Source organism: Malaclemys terrapin, chromosome 15 (genome assembly GCF_027887155.1).
Source record: "Malaclemys terrapin pileata isolate rMalTer1 chromosome 15, rMalTer1.hap1, whole genome shotgun sequence".
NCBI classification, from domain to species: domain Eukaryota; kingdom Metazoa; phylum Chordata; order Testudines; family Emydidae; genus Malaclemys; species Malaclemys terrapin.
In genome coordinates this window covers 10733061-10754281 of record NC_071519.1, presented here as the reverse complement: position 1 = coordinate 10754281, position 21221 = coordinate 10733061, and the positions used below count along the sequence as shown (strand labels likewise).

The 21221-nt window shown below is 48.4% G+C and overlaps 2 protein-coding genes across 3 annotated transcripts in view; both read left to right on the top strand.

The window, feature by feature from the left end:
* Positions 1 to 21221, top strand: part of LOC128823014 (zinc finger protein 436-like) — a 446052-nt gene that overhangs the window by 356414 nt on the left and 68417 nt on the right. The gene's annotated exons all lie outside the window — the stretch shown is intronic.
* LOC128823366 (zinc finger protein 436-like) overlaps positions 1 to 21221 on the top strand; it is a 36335-nt gene that overhangs the window by 11676 nt on the left and 3438 nt on the right. The window contains exons 2-3 of the mRNA XM_054005610.1: positions 4699 to 4872; positions 21006 to 21119. Of these exons, the coding sequence (XP_053861585.1) occupies positions 4699 to 4872; positions 21006 to 21119 (288 nt within the window). The remainder of the gene's footprint in view (positions 1 to 4698; positions 4873 to 21005; positions 21120 to 21221) is intronic.

The window sequence follows — 21221 nt, the reverse complement described above, 5'->3', positions numbered from 1 at the left end:
TGCTCAAAGCAGGACCAATCCCCAACTAAATCATCCCAGCCAGGGCTTTGTCAAGCCGGGCCTTAAACACCTCTAAGGAAGGAGATTCCACCACCTCCCTAGGGAACCCATTCCAGTGCTTCACCACCCTCCTAGTGACATAGTGTTTCCAATATTCAAGGGAACTCACGCCTGTGTCTCCTTCATGCCTGTGACCAGCCTGGCTGAGAACAGTAGAAACCCACTGCTGCTGCTGTTCCTCCCCACCCTACCCCTTTGTTACCCCTAAGACTGGGTCATGGCTGTGGTTAGCTTTTCTGCTTCCCGGGGGATGAACTGTGTCACTGAGCTCTGTGGGGAGGCCCCCAGGAAACTCACACACTCGTGGGCGCTGTTCAGATAATAACCGAAGACACTGTTGGTATTGTATTGCCATTGTTCTGTCTGATTCTATAATCCTACTGGAGCCAGCGTGGCCCCGCTGCTGAGCGAGAGATGGCCTTAGTCCTTCAGGTCCGTGGCTTCCCCGGGAGGAGAAATCAGTGCACAGTTTGGGCAAACTAGGGTGACCAGACAGCAAGTGTGAAAAATTGGGACGGGGATGGAGGGCAATAGGAGGCTATATAAGAAAAAGACCCCAAAATTGGGACTGTCCCTATAAAATCGGGACATCTGGTCCCCCTAACACTGATCTCACTGGACCAAGTCTGTCTGCCAGAGTGAGGAAGCCTGCGCTCACAGGCTGAAGTTTGCCAGCCTTGCTAAGAGTCATGAAAATAACATTTTAAAAAGTAATCAATTAAAAAGGAGCAAGTGGATATTTAAAACGGATTCCAAGGGGGGAGAGTCATTCAGGGAGTCCGCGCAGCAGCTAGGACAAATCTGTGACCTGCTGTGAGATTTTACGCAGTCAGATGCACTGGTAAGGGATTCTCTGTTTCTGAGGGGGGCATATGAATGAAGTCTCCTGCAGCACCTCAGGAGGTGACAGCAGACAGAGAGGAGCTGCAGTGTCTAGTCATTGGGATGCCTGTGCCTTTAAGACCCCAGCCCTGGGAAGCCCAGCTGAGACGGAGTGGGCATTCACCCACGAAAGTTTATGCTCCAATACATCTGTTAGTCTTAAAGGTGCCCCAGGCCCCTCTGTTGCTTTTTACAGCTGAGACTGACATCCTATTTTTGCAAACACGGGTGTCTCAGTCCATCGCGGTAACTGTTTCCCCCTCTGCCCCTGCCGGGTTTTACCCTCCGGCAGCGCCTCACCCCTGGGCTTAACTCCAGCTCCTCCCTGATTTTGCCCCCCCCCAGCCCTTAGCCACCCTGTTCAGGTGAGCATGCTCAGTCCAGCCGAAGTAGCAAATCAAGTCACCCAGAGCAGCTTTTCACACTGCAGCCCGGAGAAGAAAGCCCAGAGTCCGGACACGGGGTAGCTCCTGGGACAGACCAGACGCTGCTGCTTCCTGGAGTCTGTGCTGGGGGAAGCCCGACATTAACCTCTCCCTGCCCGGCCGGGGGGGGGGGGGCTTTCTCCAGCTGGGACCAGCCCAGGGCCGGTGGTGAGTGAGAGACCCCGAGGGGCGCTGGGGCCGGGCAAGAAAGTGACTCTCTGCCCCGGGGAACCTGCGAGAAGCCTCGGAGCTGCCTCAGCGCCAGTGGAGCTGCAGCAGGATCTGCCCCCGGCCCCGCTGGGATGGGGGGGGCAGAGACTGGGGCCCGGCGGGGGTCCCCTGTGGTAGGGTGGAGGTGGGGGGGCAGAAGCTGGAGTTGCGGGGGGGGGGGGGAGGTCAGTGGGGTGGGGAATCGAACTGTCTCTGTGCAGCCAGGAAATTCCAGGGGTGTGTGTTTGGGGGGAGGGTTGTGCGGGGGGTGGGGGTGCATCTGAGTGTGAGAGCTAATTGCATCCTTTCCCTGTTTGTGCCACTTCCCTTTCACACACTGACACGAATTCTCTCTAGTTCTTCCCCTTTGCTCTCTTGTTATCACATCTGGCTATAAAATCCATACAGATTTTTCCCCTTTCCTCTCAAATGATCAACTCTCTTGTCTTCTCTGATTTTGCCCTGTTCCCTCCATAAATAATAATTGTGTCAATTTTTAAATCTCCTCAGATTTGAGGGTGGGGTGGGATTTTCCACACTTTTATCTGCAGCAATTTTTTTTTCTTATTTAGGTGGGAAATGGTTACCCTGAGTTATTCCCCAAAATATGACTGTCGCTGTGGTGGGGATGGGATGGCCATTTTCTGCCAGCAACAACTGATATAACATCCCTCTGATTTTCCACTCTCCTCTGTAATTAATTTGCAAAAATGAATCCAAAATTCCTCAGATTCCCAACTTTTTCTCTTTCCTTTCTGAACATTGATTTCAAATCTCAGGTGTTCCCTCTTTGCATCAATATCAAATGTCAATTAAAAATCCTCGCGGGTTTGGGCGTGTGATGATATATGATTAAAATATGACCAAGTAGATCATTGTTGCTACCATTGTTATATAAATGCAACAAGTCTTGTGCAAAGTATTCCATGTAAGATGTCTATGGAAACGTTATGCTTTGCTGAATATAATTACGATATTTGTGTGCGTGTATCGTTTTTGTAGCTGAAGTTATAAATATTAACCATGTACCTGTATTTCAAATGTTTGTTCCTGTGGTAACACCCTCAAAGTATTTAGCCAGCAAGTTGATGGGCCATCAAAGAGCACTTAACTCACAATGGACCATAGGTTTCTTCCATGTAGTGGAAGCTTCTTTCTTGTGAACTTTCTAGCTAGGGTATGGGTAATGGCCTATGATTCAGCAAAGCATGCATGCAACTAAACCATGTGACCCTAAAATTGATCTTGTTAGATGTATATTTCCACAAACTTGACTGAGGGCCTCTTTCCTGCTCTGATCTCTGGACTATGGACTTCTACTAATGGGAGCATTCTAACCCAGGGACTGAGCCAGGAGTTTATGCCATTATTACTTCAGACCTGATCCAAAACCCTTGCAATTCCTGTATAAATTTGATTCCTTTAACCAATTTAAACTCGCACCTCTTTCTTTTCTCTTCTAAATAGACATTTTAGATATTAGATACTAAGGCAGGGATAGGCAACCTATGGCGCGCATGCCAAAGGCGGCACGCGAGCTGATTTTCAGTGGCACTCACACTGCCCAGGTCCTGGCCACCGGTCTGGGGGGGCTCTGCATTTTAATTTAATTTTAAATGAAGCTTCTTAAATATTTTTAAAACCTTATTTACTTTACATACAACAATAGTTTAGTTATATATTATAGACTTAAAGAAAGAGACCTCCTAAAAACATTAAAATGTATGACTGGCCCGTGAAACCTTAAATTAGAGTGAATAAATGAAGACTCGGCACACCACTTCTGAAAGGTTGCCGACCCCTGTACTAAAGCATTGGCAACAGCATGATTATTGGATAAGATCTGAGTTATACATTGACCTGGGTACATGGCTGGTCCTTTGGGTTCAGAAAAACCCTTTAGTTGATGAAACTGGTCTTAAATAACCATTCATCATTAAGTCTAGTGTCTGGGTGTTGAATCCAGGACTGGAATGCCTAAGGAGGCTGTATTTCTGACTACTTGTTACCCAGTGTGGTGAGACAGAAGTTTACTTTTGTAGCTGGTTTGGTATATCTAATAGAAGAATAACCACCTGTTTTGGGATGTATCTGCCCTATTTCTCAGCAGTTGGTGGCCATTATTTGCTAGTGACAGGGCATGGAAATGTCTTACCTAAGGCCCTTCCAGGCCTTCCATTCTCCTGTTAAAAAAGCTTCTCTCCTTGGGTTCTGCTCTTTTCTAGCTTTCTATTCAGAGTCTTTGCTATTGAAGAGGCTTAAAAATGTCACTGTGAGCTTCACCTGGCAGGAGGGGCCAGGTCTACATGGCAATAAAGCGATCAAGCATGTTCCTAGCACGGCAGCATCTAGGATGTCTGTCTGCAGGGAAAGGGCTGGGGGGAATCGTGAAGTGAAATGAACTAAAGCCTGTTCTGAAACCTCCACAACTGCCCTTCTCGCCCTGCCAGGCTGCAGAATGATGTCCATGTTTTGCTTCAGCTCATCCCAGCCTCCCTTGGGACAGGGAAGGGAAATCACTGCAGAGGAGCCAGTTAAGGTAGGGATTATTGGGGGTTGCTGGTGGGTTCCTGCTGGAGGGAGAGGGACAGGAGGCTGGAGCGGGGCAGGAAATACACAGGGTTGAGAAACGGAGGAGGCCAGAGTGTGGCAAACATGCCAGGACTAGTTTAATAAGTGGCCTATATTCTAGGAACCATGGCGTTTGGTGGTGGAAATGCCCTAATCTGTGGAACAGGAAACAACCCACCTAGATGGGGCTAGGAAAACTATCCAGATTTCAGTGTTGGAGCCTGACCCGACTAACCAGCTTCTGCTGTGAGATATGAAGGGGGCAGACAGCAGTGAGGCTCAGGGGAGATGCCCCTCACCTCATATCTAGCGCCTCACAATGAGGAGGGTGTTGGGCTTCCTACCAGGGAGTTCACCCTGGACCCTGCTGGGGGCTCCACCTCCTGTATCAGTCTGTGGCTAGTAGCTGTGTGATGAATTTTCTGGGAGAGACAAGGGGCTCTCTTCCTCCCCTCACCCTGGTGTTTCCTGGATGCTCTGAGCAGGGTGGGGGTGGGACTCTGACTGCGAGCCTCCCAGAGCTTTCATTTAATTGGCTCCTTTTCCCCAGGAATAATGGGGCAGCAGGTACTGAGTGTGGGACTCTTCCTCTTTCAGGGGCTGGTGACCTTCGAGGAGGTGGCTGTGTATTTCACCAGGGAAGAGGGGGCTCTGCTGGACTCCGCTCAGAGAGCCCTCTACAGAGCCATCATGCAGGAGATCTATGAGATTGTGACCTCGCTGGGTAAGGATTCCCGTCCCCTCAGTTCTTAGAAGGGGAAGTGACTAATTAAGGTTCACATCACCCCTACAATGCAACCATAACTCTGCCCTGTTTCAGTATCACCCCAACATGCCAGTGACACGCGCACTAGCACTCTGCCCTGCCCTGCTACAGAACAATTTGGGAACATTGCACAGGAGCATCACAATGTCAAATATCTCCTGTTTGCTAAGGTAGAACTGGGGGTTAGAATAATAGGATCATACAATCATAGATGATTAGGGTTGGAAGGGACCTCAGGAGGTCATCTAGTCCAGCCCCCTGCTCAAAGCAGGACCAATCCCCAACTAAATCATCCCAGCCAGGGATCTGTCAAGCCAGGCCTTAAAAATGTCTAAGGAAGGAGATTCCACCACCTCCCTAGGTAACCCATTCCAGTGCTTCACCACCCTCCTAGTGAAATAGTGTTTCCTAATATACAACCTGGACCTCCCCTACTGCAACTTGAGACCATTGCTTCTTGTTCTGTCATCTGCCACCACTGAGAACAGGTGAGCTTCTTCCTCTTTGGACTCCCCCTTCAGGTAGTTGAAGGCTGCTATCAAATCCCCCCTCATTCTTCTCTTCTGCAGACTAAACAATCCCAGTTCCCTCAGCCTCTCCTCGTAAATCATGTGCTCCAGCCCCCTAATCATTTTTGTTGCCTTCCACTGGACTTGCTTCAATTTGTCCACATCCTTTCTGTAGTGGGGGGACCAAAACTGGATGCAATACTCCAGATGTGGTCTCACTAGTGCCAAATAGAGGGGAATAATCACTTCCCTCGATCTGCTGGCAATGCTCCTACTAATGCAGCCCAATATGCCGTTAGCCTTCTTGGCAACAAGGTCGCACTGCTGAGTCATATCCAGCTTCTCATCCACTGTAACCCCCAGGTCCTTTTCTGCAAAATTGCTGCTTAACCAGTTGGTCCCCAGCCTGTAGCGGTGCATGGGATTCTTCTGTCCTAAGTGCAGGACTCTGCACTTGTTCTTGTTGAACCTCATCAGATTTCTTTTGCCCCAAACCTCCAATTTGTTTAGGTCACTCTGGACCCTATCCTTACCCTCCAGCATATCTACCTCTCCCCCCAGCTTAGTGTCATCTGTGAACTTGCTGAGGGTGCAATCCATCCCATCATCCAGATCATTAATGAAGATGTTGAACAAAACCGGCCCCAGGACCGACCCTTGGGGTACTCCGCTTGATACCAGCTACCAACTAGACATGGAGCTGTTGATCACTACCCGTTGAGCCCGATGATCTAGTCAGCTTTCTATCCACCTTATAGTCCATTCATCCAATCCATACCTTTTTAACTTGCTGGCAAGAATACTGTGGGAGACCATATCAAAAGCTTTGCTAAAGTCAAGATATCTCACATCCACTGTTTTCCCCATATCCACAGAGCCAGTTATCTCATCATAAAAGGCAAGCAGGTTGGTCAGGCATGACTTGCCCTTGGTGAATCCATGTGGACTTTTCCTGATCACCTTCCTCTCCTCCAATGCGTCAAAATGGTTTTCTTGAGGACCTGCTCCATGATTTTTCCAGAGACTGAGGTGAAGCTGACCTGTCTGTAGTTCTCCGGATTCTCCCTCTTCCCTTTTTTAAAGATGGGCACTATATTTGCCTTTTTCCAATCATAGAACTGGAAGGGACCTTGAGAGGTCATCTAGTCCAGTCCCTGGCACTCAAGGCAGGACTAAGTATTATCTAGACCATCCTGACAGGTGTTTGTCCAACCTGCTCTTAAAAACCCCCAATGATGGAGATTCCACAACCTCCCTAGGCAATTTATTCCAGTGCTTAACCACCCTGACAGTTAGGAAGATTTTCCTTATGTTCAACCTAAACCACCCTTGCTGCAATTTAAGCCCATTGCTTCTTTTCCTAGGCTCAGAGGTTAAGAACAATTTTTCTCCCTCCTCCTTGTAAGAACCTTTTATGTACTTGAAAACTGTGATCATGTCCCCTCTGTCTTCTCTTCTCCAGACTAAACAAACACAATTTCTTCCCTCATAGGTCATCTTTGCTAGACCTTTAATCATTTTTGTTGCTATTCTCTGGACTTTCTCCAATTTGTCCACATCTTTCTTGAAATGTGGCACCGAGAACTGGACACAATACTCCAGTTGAGGCGTAATCAGCGCGGAGTAGAGTGGAAGAATTTCTTCTCGTGTCTTGCTTACAATACTCCTGCTAATACATCCCAGAATGAGACTTACTTTTTTTGCAACAGTGTAACTCTGTTGACTCATATTTAGCTTGTAATCCACTATGACCCCAGATCCCTTTCTGCAGTGCTCCTTCCTAGGCAGTCATTTCCTGTTTTGTATGTGTGCAACTGATTGTTCCTTCCTAAGTGAAGTACTTTGGATTTGTCCTTATTGAATTTTTCCTTGCTAGCTGCATTTCCAGTTGTGCTTTGGCCTTCCTGATTACACCCCTGCATGCTCAAGTAATATTTTTATACTCCTCCCTAGTCACCTGACCAAGTTTCCACTTCTTGTAAGCTTCCTTTTTGAGCTTAAGGTCACCGAAGATTTCACTGTTAAGCCAAGCTGGTTGCCTCCCATATTTGCTATTTATTTCTGCACATTGGGATGGTTTGTTCCTGCACCCTCAATAAGGCTTCTTTAAAATACAGCCAGCTTCCCTGGACACCTTTCCCCCTCATCTTAGCCTCCCAGGGGATACTGCCCATCAGTTCCCTGAGGGAGTCAGTCTGCTTTTCTGAAGTTCAGGGTCCATATTCTGCTGTTCTCCTTTCTTCCTTTTGTCAGGATCCTGAACTCAACCATCTCATGGTCACTGCTGCCGAGGTTGCCACCCACTTCTACTTCCCTTATCAAGTGTTCCCTGTTTGTAAGCAGCAGGTCAAGAGCAGCACGGCCCCTCGTTGGTTCCTCCAGCACTTGCACCAGGAAGTTGTCCCCAACACTTTCCAGCATAATGGACAGAAGCTTCCTACCCATGGAGTTCACTGAAACACTGAGCCTACTCCACACAAACCGGCTCTGACTTGCAAAATAATACCACTCCCTTGCCCTCACCTTTAAGATTCTTTCCGAGTCATAACCTTCACTTGCCCACTCACTAAGCCCTGGTGACCACTAACATGTACGTCACCAGCCTGCTGACAATCCTCAGGGCAAAAACTCCCCCTTGGGCACCTTTACTGATACAGCCTACCACCATGGGTGGCATGTGACCCCCTGTTCAAGGAGGTTAGCCCCCAGCCCTGCCTCTTCTGCCTGAGGCCCTGCCCCATTGGAGCTCTTAGCCCCCTACCATGGTCAGAGGAGCCCCACACCAGCCACCCTGAGTCTCAGGCCGCTGGCTGGCCCGCCCCAGCCCCTGTCCACTTTGGTGGAAGAGGCTGAGCAACAGCGGGAAGAGGAGCAGCCTGAGCTGGGGCCACGGAGACAGAGCGGTATGCAGCAGGAGGGGGCCTCGGGACACAGCAAGGGCATGGCTATGGCTGGCTGTTTGGGAAGGCTTAGCCTCCCCTGGCCTCCGATATCCACCACCCTACAACACTCAGCACTGGAATGGGGCAGACTAGGCCCCTCAGGGTTCAGATGCACCTCTTCGCATACCACGGTCCCAGCTCTACCAGGCTGGTCCAAGTGCTCCCTCCACCATCCGATTACAGCTGACCCAGGGCACGCAGCTGCAGGGCACGCGGATAAATGCTGGTGTTCTGATCTATAGAGCACAACGCAAACAATGGCACAGTCTTAGTCCTTCCTCATCTCTATTATAGATTCATAGATTTTTAAAGCCAGAAGGGATTATTAGTTTATCTAGTCCAGGGGTCAGCAACCTTTCAGAAGCCGTGTGCCGAGTCTTCATTTATTCACTCTAATTTAAGGTTTCGCGTGCCAGTAATATATTTTAATGTTTTTTAGAAGGTCTCTCTCTAGAAGTCTATATATTATATAACTAAACTAGTGTTGTATTGTAAAATAAACAAGGTTTTTAAAATATTTAAGAAGCTTCATTTAAAATGAAATTAAAATGTTGATCTTACGCCACCGGCCCGCTCAGCCCGCTGCTGGTCTGGGGTTCTGTTCACTTAGGCCTGCAGCGGGCTGAGCGAGGCCTGCGGCCAGGACCCCAGCTGGCAAGGGTCCGGCAGCCAGAACCTCAGACCAGCAGCGGGCTGTGTGGGGCCGGCAGCCAGGACCCCAGACCAGCAGTGGGCTGTGTGGGGCCGGCGGCCAGGACCCCAAACCAGCAGTGGACTGAGCGGCTCAGCTCACTGCCACTCAGGGGTTCCATCCGCCGGCTCCTGCGAGCCGGGATCCTGGCTGCCAGATCCACTCAGCCCGCTACCAGTCTGGGGTCCTGGCCCTCCCCACATACAGTGGGTACCTACCTTCTCCCTGGTTCTGGCCATTCTCTTCCTCTCTCTGCACTGAGCTGAGGGTGGCAGTGCACTGAGCACAGGGCTGGGGATGAAGGGTTGGGCCAGGAGCTAAAATGAGGGAGGGGGCTCAGGGTTGGGGCAGGAGGTTCGAGTGTGGGGCACTTACCTGGGCAGCTCCCATTTGATGCGAGGGGTGAAGATGGGAATGTGGGGGGGTGCAGGAGCTCCCATTTGGTGCTCTGGGTGGGGGTGGGGATGTGGCGGGTGCATGGATATAGGGGGCTGGGAATGTGGGGCGGTGCAGGTGTCAGGGCAGAGGGGGGGGCTGGGGATGTGTGGGGGTGCCAGAGTCAGGGCTAAGGTTGTGGGGGTGGGATGAAGGAGTCAAGCAGAGGGCTGGATGTGTATGAGGGGAGGTACAGGGCTTAGGGCAGGGGTCTGGGGTGTGTGCGGGGCTCAGGGCAGAGGGCAGGGTGTGTGTGGGTGGGTCAGGGCTCAGGGGAGAGGGCTGGGTGACTGCCCCCCTAAGAACTCCCAACCCCCCAGCTCCTTGTCCCCTGACCACCCCCTCCAGAGACCCCCAACCCTAACTGCCCCCCAGGATCCTCCTTGCTCCCTGTCCCCTGACTGCCCTGACCCCTATCTAGCCCCCGCCCCCTGACAGACCCCGGGACTCCCATGCCCCATCCAACCCCCCCGCTCCTTGACTGCCCCCTCCAGAGACCCCCCCCCATCCAACCCACCCTGTCCCCTGACTGCCCCCATGCCCACCCATTATCCAACCCCCCCAGCCCCGGACCCCTTACCATGAGGCGCCACGCAGAGCATGATAAGCTGCCCCACGGGAGCGTGCAGCCTCGGCCCCTAGAGCTCTGCGCACGTGGCGGCAGGGCTCCAGGTGAGCAGGGAGCATCTTTCCCTCCCCGCGGAGCCAAACACTGCCCCGTGGGAGTGCACAGCCCCAACCCCCAGAGTGCTGTGCGCGCGGTGGCAGAGCTCCAGGGGAGGGGAGAAGGCATGGGAGAGGCTGGCAGCTTGCTGCGCTCTGGCCCAGGAGCGCGGATCCCACGGCTTGCCGTGCCGGGAGAGTGGGTCATTTGCCCACCCCCTGCGTACGGCTATGCTTCTGCTCCCTGCCCCCGCGGGGGGAGCAGAGGGCAAAGGACAGCAGGCCAGGCTGGGCAGGATTTTTAATGGCACACTGGAGTCCCGGCAGGCTCCAGCCTGCCATTAAAAATCGGCTCGTGTGTTGTCGGTTGCCGACCCCTGATCTAGTCTGATCTCCTGTATCACTCAGGCAACAGAATTTCGTCCAGTTACTGCTGTTCTGAGCTGAATACCTTGTGTTTGACTAAATCCTCTTCCAGAAAGGCATCCAGCCTTGACATAAAGATGTCAACAGCTGGAGAATTCCCCAGTTCCTGTGGCAGTGTGTTAATCTTTCTACGACCCTTACAGATGCACTCCTAGTGGCTCTTACCAGCTGCAGGGATGGGGATGGGAGCAGAGTTAAGGTGGCAATGCAGGGATGGTGTGTACATTTACTGTTCATTTTCTGGTTTGCAGAGGTTTAAGTTTAGCCACCGACCATACGGTGAAAGGCAGGAGACAGCACTGGGCAACCTTATCTCTGCAGCAAAGTAGTTTCTGGGCATTTAGTTTCCTTCGTTTCTTGTAGTGGACTCTTTGCCATTATAACTGTCTCTACACTTGTCCTTGTTCCAGCTATGTTGGTGGGCATGGGGGTGATTTTTCACAGTTTTTAGAGTGAAAAAAGTAAGTTTATTTAATGAAGTCAAGAGATTTAAGTGATAGCAAGTAGAAGTATTGGGGGAAAATAGGTAAAAAATAAAATCAGAACACTCTTTCTACAACCTAGAGTTATTGTGATGGGATCCCCAGGGTGCAATCTGGACTGTGGGAGCGCTGAGCCCCCCCCCCCAAAACCTACCAACCTAGGCTGCCTCTCACACTGTGGTGCTGAAGTCAAGCTTCAAGCCTCTGAGAGGCACTGCACTTACATAGCCATCCACAGGCACTCATGAATCATCAATAGAGAGGCTTCAGCCAATTCCCCCCAGCTCCAGCCCTGCACCCCAGAACTGTTCCATCTTGCACTGGTCAGAAGCCTGGCCAGTTTAAACTCATCACCTAGATCGCCCTGCCCTCAATGTGGAGAAGACACCCACACCAGCCTTCGTAACCTGAGCAGAGATTTCCCAAGTGCTTCCACCAAAACACACTCTTTTCGGTAAAATATAAATAGATTTATGAACTACAGAAAGGTGGATTTTAAGTGATTATAAGTATCAGGAATAGAGATCAGAATTGGGTCCCTAAGAAATAAAAATAAATTTGCAGTCTGAATTCAAACTTAAACAAACTCTGTAAGATTTGAATCAAACGGACTCTAACCCTAACAGATGGTACAAGCAGCTTACCGTTCTTCAATACACAGTCTAGACCCCCTTCCAGCCTGCGACCAAACTTACCCAGTTTGAAGTCTGTCTTCCTGCTCCTTTGTCCTTACTGAAACATTGACTCTGTGTATTTCCCAACCTCACAACATACAGCAAAACTTCATGTACAGTGATAGTACATACAGTTCAAAAGGATACTAGATAAGTTCATGGAGGATAGGTCCATCAATGGCTATTAGCCGGGATGGGCAGGGATGGTGTCCCTAGCCGCTGTTTCCCAGAAGCTGGGAATGAGAGACAGGGGATGGATCATTTGATGATGACCTGTTCTGTTCACTCCCTCTGGGGCACCTGGCATTGGCCACTGTCGGCAGACAAGATACTGGGCTAGATGGACCTTTGGTCTGACCCAGTATGGCCGTTCTTATATTAATGTTCAGCAGATCAAAATTTTAAAATGATACCTCACAAGGTATACTTTGTAGAAAACATATCATAATTAGATGACAGTGCTGAATATGGGGGTTCAAGGATGCTATTTTGAGGTACAGAGTGTCACGCCTCCCCGCTTAGTGTTAGTCACTAATGCAGAGGATGCAGTGTGCCCAAGGTTTTGACAATGTAACTCCCAAGTGTTGCTAAATATTACAGTGCTCTCCCCATAAGCTCTTGCAAAGTTTTGTGTACCTTTTAATACTTTGTGGATCAGTCTGATCTCAAAGTTAGTAAGTGTGTCTTCTCTGGGTTGCTAGAAAACATTTTTGTATCTGTGCAGAGCTGTTATCCCAAGGCAAGTATCAATGTTTTCGAGAGCATAGGCATCTCAGCATTTATCCATCGATGCCATGAGATGGTGTGCCTCAGTTTCCCCTTCTACACAGCAGACCAGATTTATTATGGTTTCTCTGCTGTGACAAGCTTCAAGCCAGTTTACATGTATTAGCTGAGAAGCAGCATTACCATAAGGCTTCTTAACACAGGGTGTCTTCTTATCTACTGCTCCTAGCATGTCCAAAAGCTTTTCACAAAAATTATGCATATTGCACCTTTTCCTAGGGTTTACCATCAGTACCAATTTTTTTATGATCAGGTTTAACATTGGCATCAATTTTTTTTTCATTATGAGGTTTAACAGTATCACCAAATCTTCATCACAGGCACGCATTTCCAATTAATTTTATCATACCACACCTTCTGTTTAGACAATCTGGTTTTTTCATTACCCATTGTGTCTTCCAACTCCTTTCTGAACCTTAGCATGTGCTGAGTTCCTGTTTTTTCTTTTCTTTTAGTGTTCCTTTCACTGTGGGTCCTCAACTCAGTGGTATCTTCGGGGCTTTGGTTCTCCAGGGTCTGGTGAGATAAGGGATTCTGCATATCGGCTAGCCCTTTGTGGAGGTATCTCCCAATCCCAGGGTTATGCACAAAAAAAATCTATCTCCTGGTTTGGAATTACCCTGTGACCCCCACTCCCTGCACTGAGACCTTCTCCGCCCCCTTTTCCTAGAGGGTTGTGATCTGTACTATAAGAGTGTCTACTCTTTGGTCAGATGCACCTTTTCCCAGCACTCTCCCTCAGCTGCTTTCTGTCTTACCAGCCCTTGGGATGTCCTCTTCCCCTCTGCCAGCATAGTCATTTACATTCTCACAGACAACTGCTGCCTAAAAGTTTCCTGGACTCATCTTCTTGGCTGTCACAGGCATGGGAGATGCATCTTGATTTAAAGAGAGACAGTTACTTTGCACGAGCATAAGCAGGACCAGTGTCCTGGAAAACTGGGAGCTGGGTTGGGGTACCCTCCGTCATCCCTTTTTCTGCCCCCGGGAAGTCAGCTGTGTGACTGCTCCCTACTGAAAGGACAGTTACCCAGTTCCCTCTCTGAACCCGAGTCACAGGCTGAGTACCTGGGTGCACAGGTGCAGAATCAGCCACTCTGTCCTGGGCATCCTCTCCCTAGTGACCAGTGAGGAGACATTCATGTACTTCCACTATTCTTTCCCCAGTTTCCCTTTCTGCTTCTTGCCCCCCGCCCCCCAGACACCTCTCTCTATGCTCTCTAGAGTGGGATAGGCCCCCTGATCAGCTACAAAGAGCTTGCAGCTAACAGCTAGAACAGTTCTCTGAGTGACAGTCACTTCACGCCCTCCCTTTCTGAGGGAGGTGTTGCCTTCACCTGCGGTGCAGGAGCTGGTCTCAACCTTCCCCCACAGCTGGAGGCATTCTGCTTTCCTCTGCTGCAGAGGAATCAAAGAGACTTTCTCCCTTTCCTTCAGCAGTTCTTGGGATTTTACCCTTTCCCTCTGGGATCCCAGTATAGTACACCACCTTGCAGTGAGTAAATACCTTAACAGCCTGAGCCACACAGAAAAATCTTTTCCAATAAGCATGTCGCTGGGAATATCGTCAACTACTCCCGCTTTCAATACACTTTCCAAACCATTAGTGTCTATGCGCATTTTGGCCAAAGGCACAAGAATCCTGAAACCTCCTCCTCATAAAAACTCCGCCCTTTGTCCTGGCAATATGTCCCCTTCTTGAATTACGCTCTGCTTAACTACAGAAATCTCTGCACCTGTACCCTCCCATCCTCAGTATTCCCTGCCATTAATCCTGACAACATTTATGTGCTCCACGTCTGGGTCTGCAGAGGCTAATCTCAAATGCCCAAGAGGCTTCTGTGCTGTGGACAGCCCATGTAAATGCTGCTATCTGTTGCCTGATTCCTCCCAGCACAGAGCATTCATTCCTCAGGCGATCAGTGGAATTACAGGGATAGCACCTTTTGGGCTCTTCTGTTTTTAACAGAAGATTTGGGATGGGGATTAGAGGGATGGTTCTGAGGATGTGAGTGCCCAGCCTCTCAGCCACCCTCCTTTTTCCCAGGGGTAAAATGGGAGCCCTGCTTCCCACCAGGTTTAACCCCCTCTTTCTGTGGTTTACACTCAATAGATACCTGGGTCTGCTTAAAAGGCATCAGCTAGAGACAATATCTAATGCAGTTTTCACATTATTGTCCCATAGGCACTTTCACATCATCTATACATATGTTTAGGAAATGCTTCTGAGCAACAAGGTCAAACATTTCTTCAAAACTTTCAACCCCTTTTCCCTCACCCATTTTTGCCTCTTGATTTTTTTCATCCTGGTTACATATTCCCCATTACTCATACCAGCATTTCCCTTAAGCTTCCTAAATTTCACCGTATATGTTTCAGGGGTGATCTGAAATAATTTCACAGCCATTTCTTTGAATTTACAGTAATCTAAAGCATCCTGAATTGGCATTTCAGTGAACATATTCAGAGCTTTACCAGTTAACTTTGCAACCAAAGTGGGGATTTTCTTGTCTGAGGGAATCTCATGAATCACACACAGCCTCTCAAAGGTAGTGAAATATTCTGTAACATCGTCTGTCTCTTTGCACGCAGGACCCAATTATTCCCATTTGTGGAATTCTGGAGAGGTCGGAATCAGTGGTCTGGAAGGGTTCTGGTTTTGCTTTTCTAGCACATCCAATTGATGCCTCTGCTCTTTTTCCTTATCCTCCATGGGTAGTCTCTGGGCCTCAGCTCTAGGGCTTGCTGATGTGCTAACTCCTCAGCCCCTGTTTCCAGATCCTTTAGCTCCAAGATTTACTGATGTTTTCTCTCTCTCTGCCACCTGCAGTCTGTACAGTTATAACTTTGCAACTGCATCGCGCTTGCCCATCTTTCTGCTTTTTCTGTTCCTACTTCCCTTTCTCAAAATAAGCAAACAGAAAATAAACTGGTAACCTTCTCTTTGACTGTTCTCAGCTAGCATACTTGCAGTCTCACTTAAAATCTCTACACCAGATGTGCAACTCTCACTCTGAACAATTATCTGTGCATTTCACCTTGCTCACTGTGACAGGGTCTCTGGTGTGGAACCGCTGAGCCCTCCAAACCCACCAGCCTGGGCTGCCTCTCACATTGTGATATTAATGTCAATATAGAAGCCTCTGACAGGCACTGCACTTACTCAGCCGTTCACAGGTAGGGACACACCCAACTGAGTTACATGAATGATCTCCCAGCCACTCACATACCATCAGTAGAGAGGCCTCATCCAATTCCCCCCAGCTCCAGACCTACACTCCAGAACTGTTCCATCTTGCGCTGGCCGCTGTCAGCTCATTACTTAGTTCGCCATTCCCTCAATGTGGAATGGACATACACCAGCCTTTGTAAACTGAGCAGAGATTTCCCAAGCATCTCACCCAAAAACACACTGTTTTAGGTAAAATATAAAATAGAATTATGAACTACAGACAAGTAGATTTTTAAGTGACTATAAGTAGCAGACATAGAGATCAGAGTTGGTTACCTAAAGAAATAAAAGTATATTTACAGTCTGAATTCTTAACTTAAACAGACTAAGTAAAATTTGCATCACAGACTCTCAACCTAACAGATGGTAAAAGCAGCTTACAGTTCTTCAGTACCAAGACTGGACGCCCTTCCAGACTGGGACCAATCTTCCCCAGTTAAAAGTCTGTGTCTTCCAGACCTTCTTCCAGGTTTTGAGATTGGGGGGGTGAGGGAGGGAGAGAGGCCGGCCAATTGATGATGTAATTCTCCCTCTTTTATACTTTCTTCCAGCTGCTAGAAAGATCCTTGCTGTGATGTGGGTTAGTCTGCTCACATGGCATACAAGCCTTCTCTGAGAAGCCTCTGGGATAGTGGAATGGGTGTTGAGGAGCCATTAATGCCTGTCTGGCAAGTGATGGGTGCTCCTTTGTCCTTATTGAAAGAATGACTGTGGGCAGGTATACCCTGTTAGGGGGATTATCCTCAGATTGAGGGCAGCCTGGCCTGGTGACCATGGGCAGGGGAGCCTGGACCAGCAGCCACCATCAAATAGGGCCACCATCCAGGGGTTGGTTGTTGGCTTGGGCTGGGGGACCCGGGCCCTCCCTATGCCACTGTGTCAGCAGCGAATGTATTCGTCACTGGGTCAGCTTTGTACAAAACATATAATCACATGACAGTGGTGAATATGGGGGCTCCAAGGTGCTGCTTTGAGGTACAGAGTGTCATACTTACGTAACTGGATCCTTTCATATGTTATACAGCAATGCTCATGCAAAGTCCTTCCAGCATTTTACAGCCAGGCTTGGCTGACATCTTCTGTTCATGAGAAAAGTCACGCAGTCAGCTTGCCTCTGTGTTGAAAGATGCAGAGTCTACTTCCGTACACCCAAATGTACCCCAACATGCCATAATCTTCTCTTGAAAACTGGATCCTGCTGTTGATTTTTGTCATGTACATTTCTTCTCTTGCAGATTTCACAATCTCTTCATTAGCATTTGGCTCAGCGTACAAACTGGGCACCTCCCCCATCTGTCTGTCTGATCCCATCTGTCTCTTGTCTTATTCTTAGATTGTCAGTTCCGTGGGGCAGGGACTGTCTTTTTGTTCTGTGTCTGGAGAACGTCCAGCACAATGGGATCCTGGTCAATGACTGGGGATATGAGCATTATGATAATATAAATAATAAATAACAATAATTGGGAGGGTCCAGGCAGTGGGAGGGAGGGTGTTGGAGAGCAGAGGAGTGTCCAGATGGAGGTAGGCTGGTGGGGGATAGGTTTGGGGTGAAGAGTTCCTGTGAGCTGGGATGCCTGGGGGCAGTGGGAAGGAGATGTACCATGGAGTAAGTTCTGTAGGGAGTTGTGATGCAAGGGGGCTGGAAGCAATGGGAAGGGTCAGGATGTCAAGGGGTGGTGCTGGTGGGAGTAAAGGGGAGGTGGGGGCTGGGTAGTGTTTGCTCCAGGAAATGGGGGAACTAGCAATGGGAGGGAGGGAACAGGAGCTCTTGGGAGTCAGAAGCAAAGACGACTTGGGGCAGTGGGAAGGTGAGACGGAAAGTGGCTATGCAGCGGGAAATTTGGGGGAAGCTCTAGTGAGGAAGGCTGTGGGCAATGGGAGGGGAGGACAGAACACAAGGAGCAGGTGCTCCTGGGGCTGAAGAAGGTGGAGAGGGGTGAGAGCAGTGGGATGAAGGGGAGTGGGTGTCATAATGAGTGAGAAGGCTAGCTGCACCCTGTCCCCTTCCTGCTCTCTCTCAGTGCGCCCCTTCGCCCCACAGGTGTCAGGCCACCTGTCTTTTCCTCTCCTGGACTGGAATTCTACAACTATCCTTCTCCTGGACTAGACCGGGGCTACAACGTCCTGGGTATCCGCTGGACTTACCCAGCAGGCCTGGCACAAATATGCACTTCCTTGGTTATGTCTGTGAACCTCCGAGCATCCCGGGGGAAGGGGCTCCATGGTATCTGATAGTGAGTTTCAGCTGGCCTGACCCTAACTCACTAATGTCTTCATCTGTATTGAAAAGGTGTCATGAAAGATATCACAGAAAGCTACTGACATGATGTTCATTAATATTATTGCATGGTGTATGTATGGAGGATAAAGGCAAGATTACAGATAGCTGGGGAATGATGTTCTTAAAGCGTGTCTGCCAGCCAGGGTTGAAGTTACCCTACCCTAGACAAAGGCAGGTGGTTCTGCCACCTTGAAGGCACTTTCAAGGTACATTAAGAGACAATGGGAATGCAATTTATATAAACAATAAACAAACCCATCACACTAACAAGGTGCAGAGGTAACCACTCAGCTTCATGGCAGGGGAGGATATCTCAGGAACAGACCAAATTCCATTTTAGCAAACACCAGCAGGGGAAGAAACCAGCATTGAACTTCCTTCAGCACTAGACTCCAGTCCTTCTTCCTCACAGCTTGAATGAAATTTACTTTGGAGGGGAACCTCCAGAAAACTCCCTTTCAAACTCCCTTCAGAAAACTCCCTTTTGTAAAGGTTCACTGAAGTATACAAAAGAACGTGGGATTCTCTGACTCTATCTTTCACTTAAGACAAAGGAACCAAGCACTTTGGATTTGAGGGAAATATTGGGCAAGGGGATGGGCTGCTATCTTGCTGGAAAGTAGTGTGGTAAGCATCTTACCTTGAACCAGGACTATAGTTTTGTTAGGTCCTAGTCTCTAGAAAGCATTGTTCACTTTCACTTCCTGGTAACCATATCTGACTCTCATTTATGCTTGAACTCACTTTAAATGCTTGTGTTACTAAACTTGTTATACTTTTAATCAAAACGAATCCACTGCTGTCTTTTAATTCAGGTGATAGCTAACTCCAGTTAAAGCGATAAGATGGGCCATTTGTCTCTTTTGAGAAGCAAACAATCTTTGTTACTCTGAGTGGTCCAGGAAAAATACTCATGGCGGAGCACATGGTTTTGGAAAAATTCAGGAGTGGGGGTATTGCGATCTCTTGCCAGGTGTATCTAAGGCTGGTGGAAGCCAGAATGTGCCAGGGTGTAACAAGCAGACTGATGGAATCACAGCTGCTGGTCCAGGATCACTTATCAAACAGACACTCAGTACGTCCTTGAATGCTGACTGGGAGCATCCAGAAAAGGCAGCTACAGCAGCAGAACATTGAAAGTCACCCAGGGTTATAGATGACACAACTCCTCACTCATCTGGCTTGCACTCCAAAATGAAAAAATGGCTTAGTGGAGTAGTGAAACTTCTTGAGACACGGAGAGTCTTGCTCCCCATCTGCAGTAGCCACAATGTCTGTTCTCTGCAGGCTCCTTGAATCCCTGAAGTCATGGGGCCTGATTCTTATTTTTCACATTCTGGTTTTTCAGACAAATTAGAGTCTGTTGCTCTTGAATTATAGCTTCTAATTTCCCAGTGTTCTCCACACCCAGGGATTTTCATACTCCCTTGTATTACACCGGATTCCCTAGATTCCCTAATGCCGCAATATGTGCTTTCCTGCCCTTGAATGCTGCTGAGATCCTGCATTTGGTAATATACATGCCCTTTCTGTTCCTTACTCCACTGAACCCCACCAGCCCATGCTGACTGTTCCCAGCTTCTCCAGGACTCTCGCATTGTCTCTGGACCTCTTTGTTAGCAAGAAGCAGTTGCAGGGAGACTTTTTCCCTCTGTCTGGAGTCTTCACTTTCTGGGACATGGATTTAGCTTCTCTATATTTTAGGAGACGATGATGATGAGTGTCTGTGACATTACCCAGGGTACAATCTGAACTGTTGAACAGATATGTGCCCTTAGTTCTCCAACATGGGCTGAGAGAACAGCCATTCCTGGCCAGTTAACACACAGTTTCCAGCATGTAACTCACTTCCAGCTAAGTGAGTGCTGCTAGTCAGCCACTCATGAATTACACCCCAGGAGAACACCAGCAAATTCTCTAGTCCCAGACTTCCCCCAGAAATGTGCAGCACATGACTGAACAGTACAAGCTCGTATAAAGTCTATCATTTAATCAGTGGAAAATGACATGCATCAGCCTTGTTATCCTAAATGGAGTTTCCCCACACACTTTAATCCAAACACACTGGTTAGATGAAGCAATAAAACTTGTTTATTAACCACAGAAAGAAAAGATTTTAAGTGACTACAAGTAATGAGGCATAAAAGTTAGAATTGGCTACAAAAGAAATAAAAGATGAAACGCAAATGAACGTCTAACTTAACAAGCTGAAATGAATTCAAAGCAAATCTCTTTCTCTCACCACATGTTGTGACAGTCTGGCTTTCCTTTCAGCCAGGACTGCCCCAACCCCCTCTCCTGCACCAGTTCAGTTCTTCAGGTCTTGTTGATATCATGAATAGAGAGAAAAGGGGAGAGAGTGCGTTTCAAACATTTTCCTCATCGCTTTTTATAATTCAGTCCTATGTACTAGAAACATCTTCAATTTTCAGCTGAATCATGGTGACAGGCTCCAGGTGTTGTCGATGTGAGCTTCAAGCCGTCCCTGTGATGGAATGTAAATTTCTTGTTCACACATTTCTCCTGCCAGAGAATGGCCATTTGACCAGGTGGGAGCTTTGCTATCTCTGAGAAACTGGTCTGTGGCGGCTCTCCAGAATTGTAACATTCTCAGTAACGTCATACAGTAAAATCTCATAACTACGTACAGTGTTGCTACATATTTTAACAGGATGATAATGTTCAAATGATACCTCACAAGGTATATATTGTACAAAATATATCATAATTTTGCTGAGGAGTGAATATAGGGTTACAGACTTTCACAGTGTCTGTCTGTGCGTATTCCCAGCCAATATGTGGGTAATTCAATCCCTCATAAGCAAAGAGTTCTGCACCTTTGAGGACCTGGGGAGCTGGCCCTGGGATTTCACTCGTTTACTAAGGACTGGAGTTCAATTAATAGACTATTTTTTACGACAAAGTCTTATGAATTCACCTGATCTCATTTGTTTTCTCTCATCTGAACAGGCTTTCCAGTTTCCAAACCTGATGTGATCTCCCAGCTGGAAGAAAGGGAAGAGCCGTGGGTCCCAGACCTCCAGGGTTCAGAGGAAAGAGAGATCCTGAGAGGTACCTGCACAGGTGAGGAAACATGAAACCTACTCGGAATGTGTAAGTGCCTGAAGAAAACATCTGGGATTCCCTACAAAGGCTTTGGGAGCTCTGAGTTCAGGATTGTCCCCA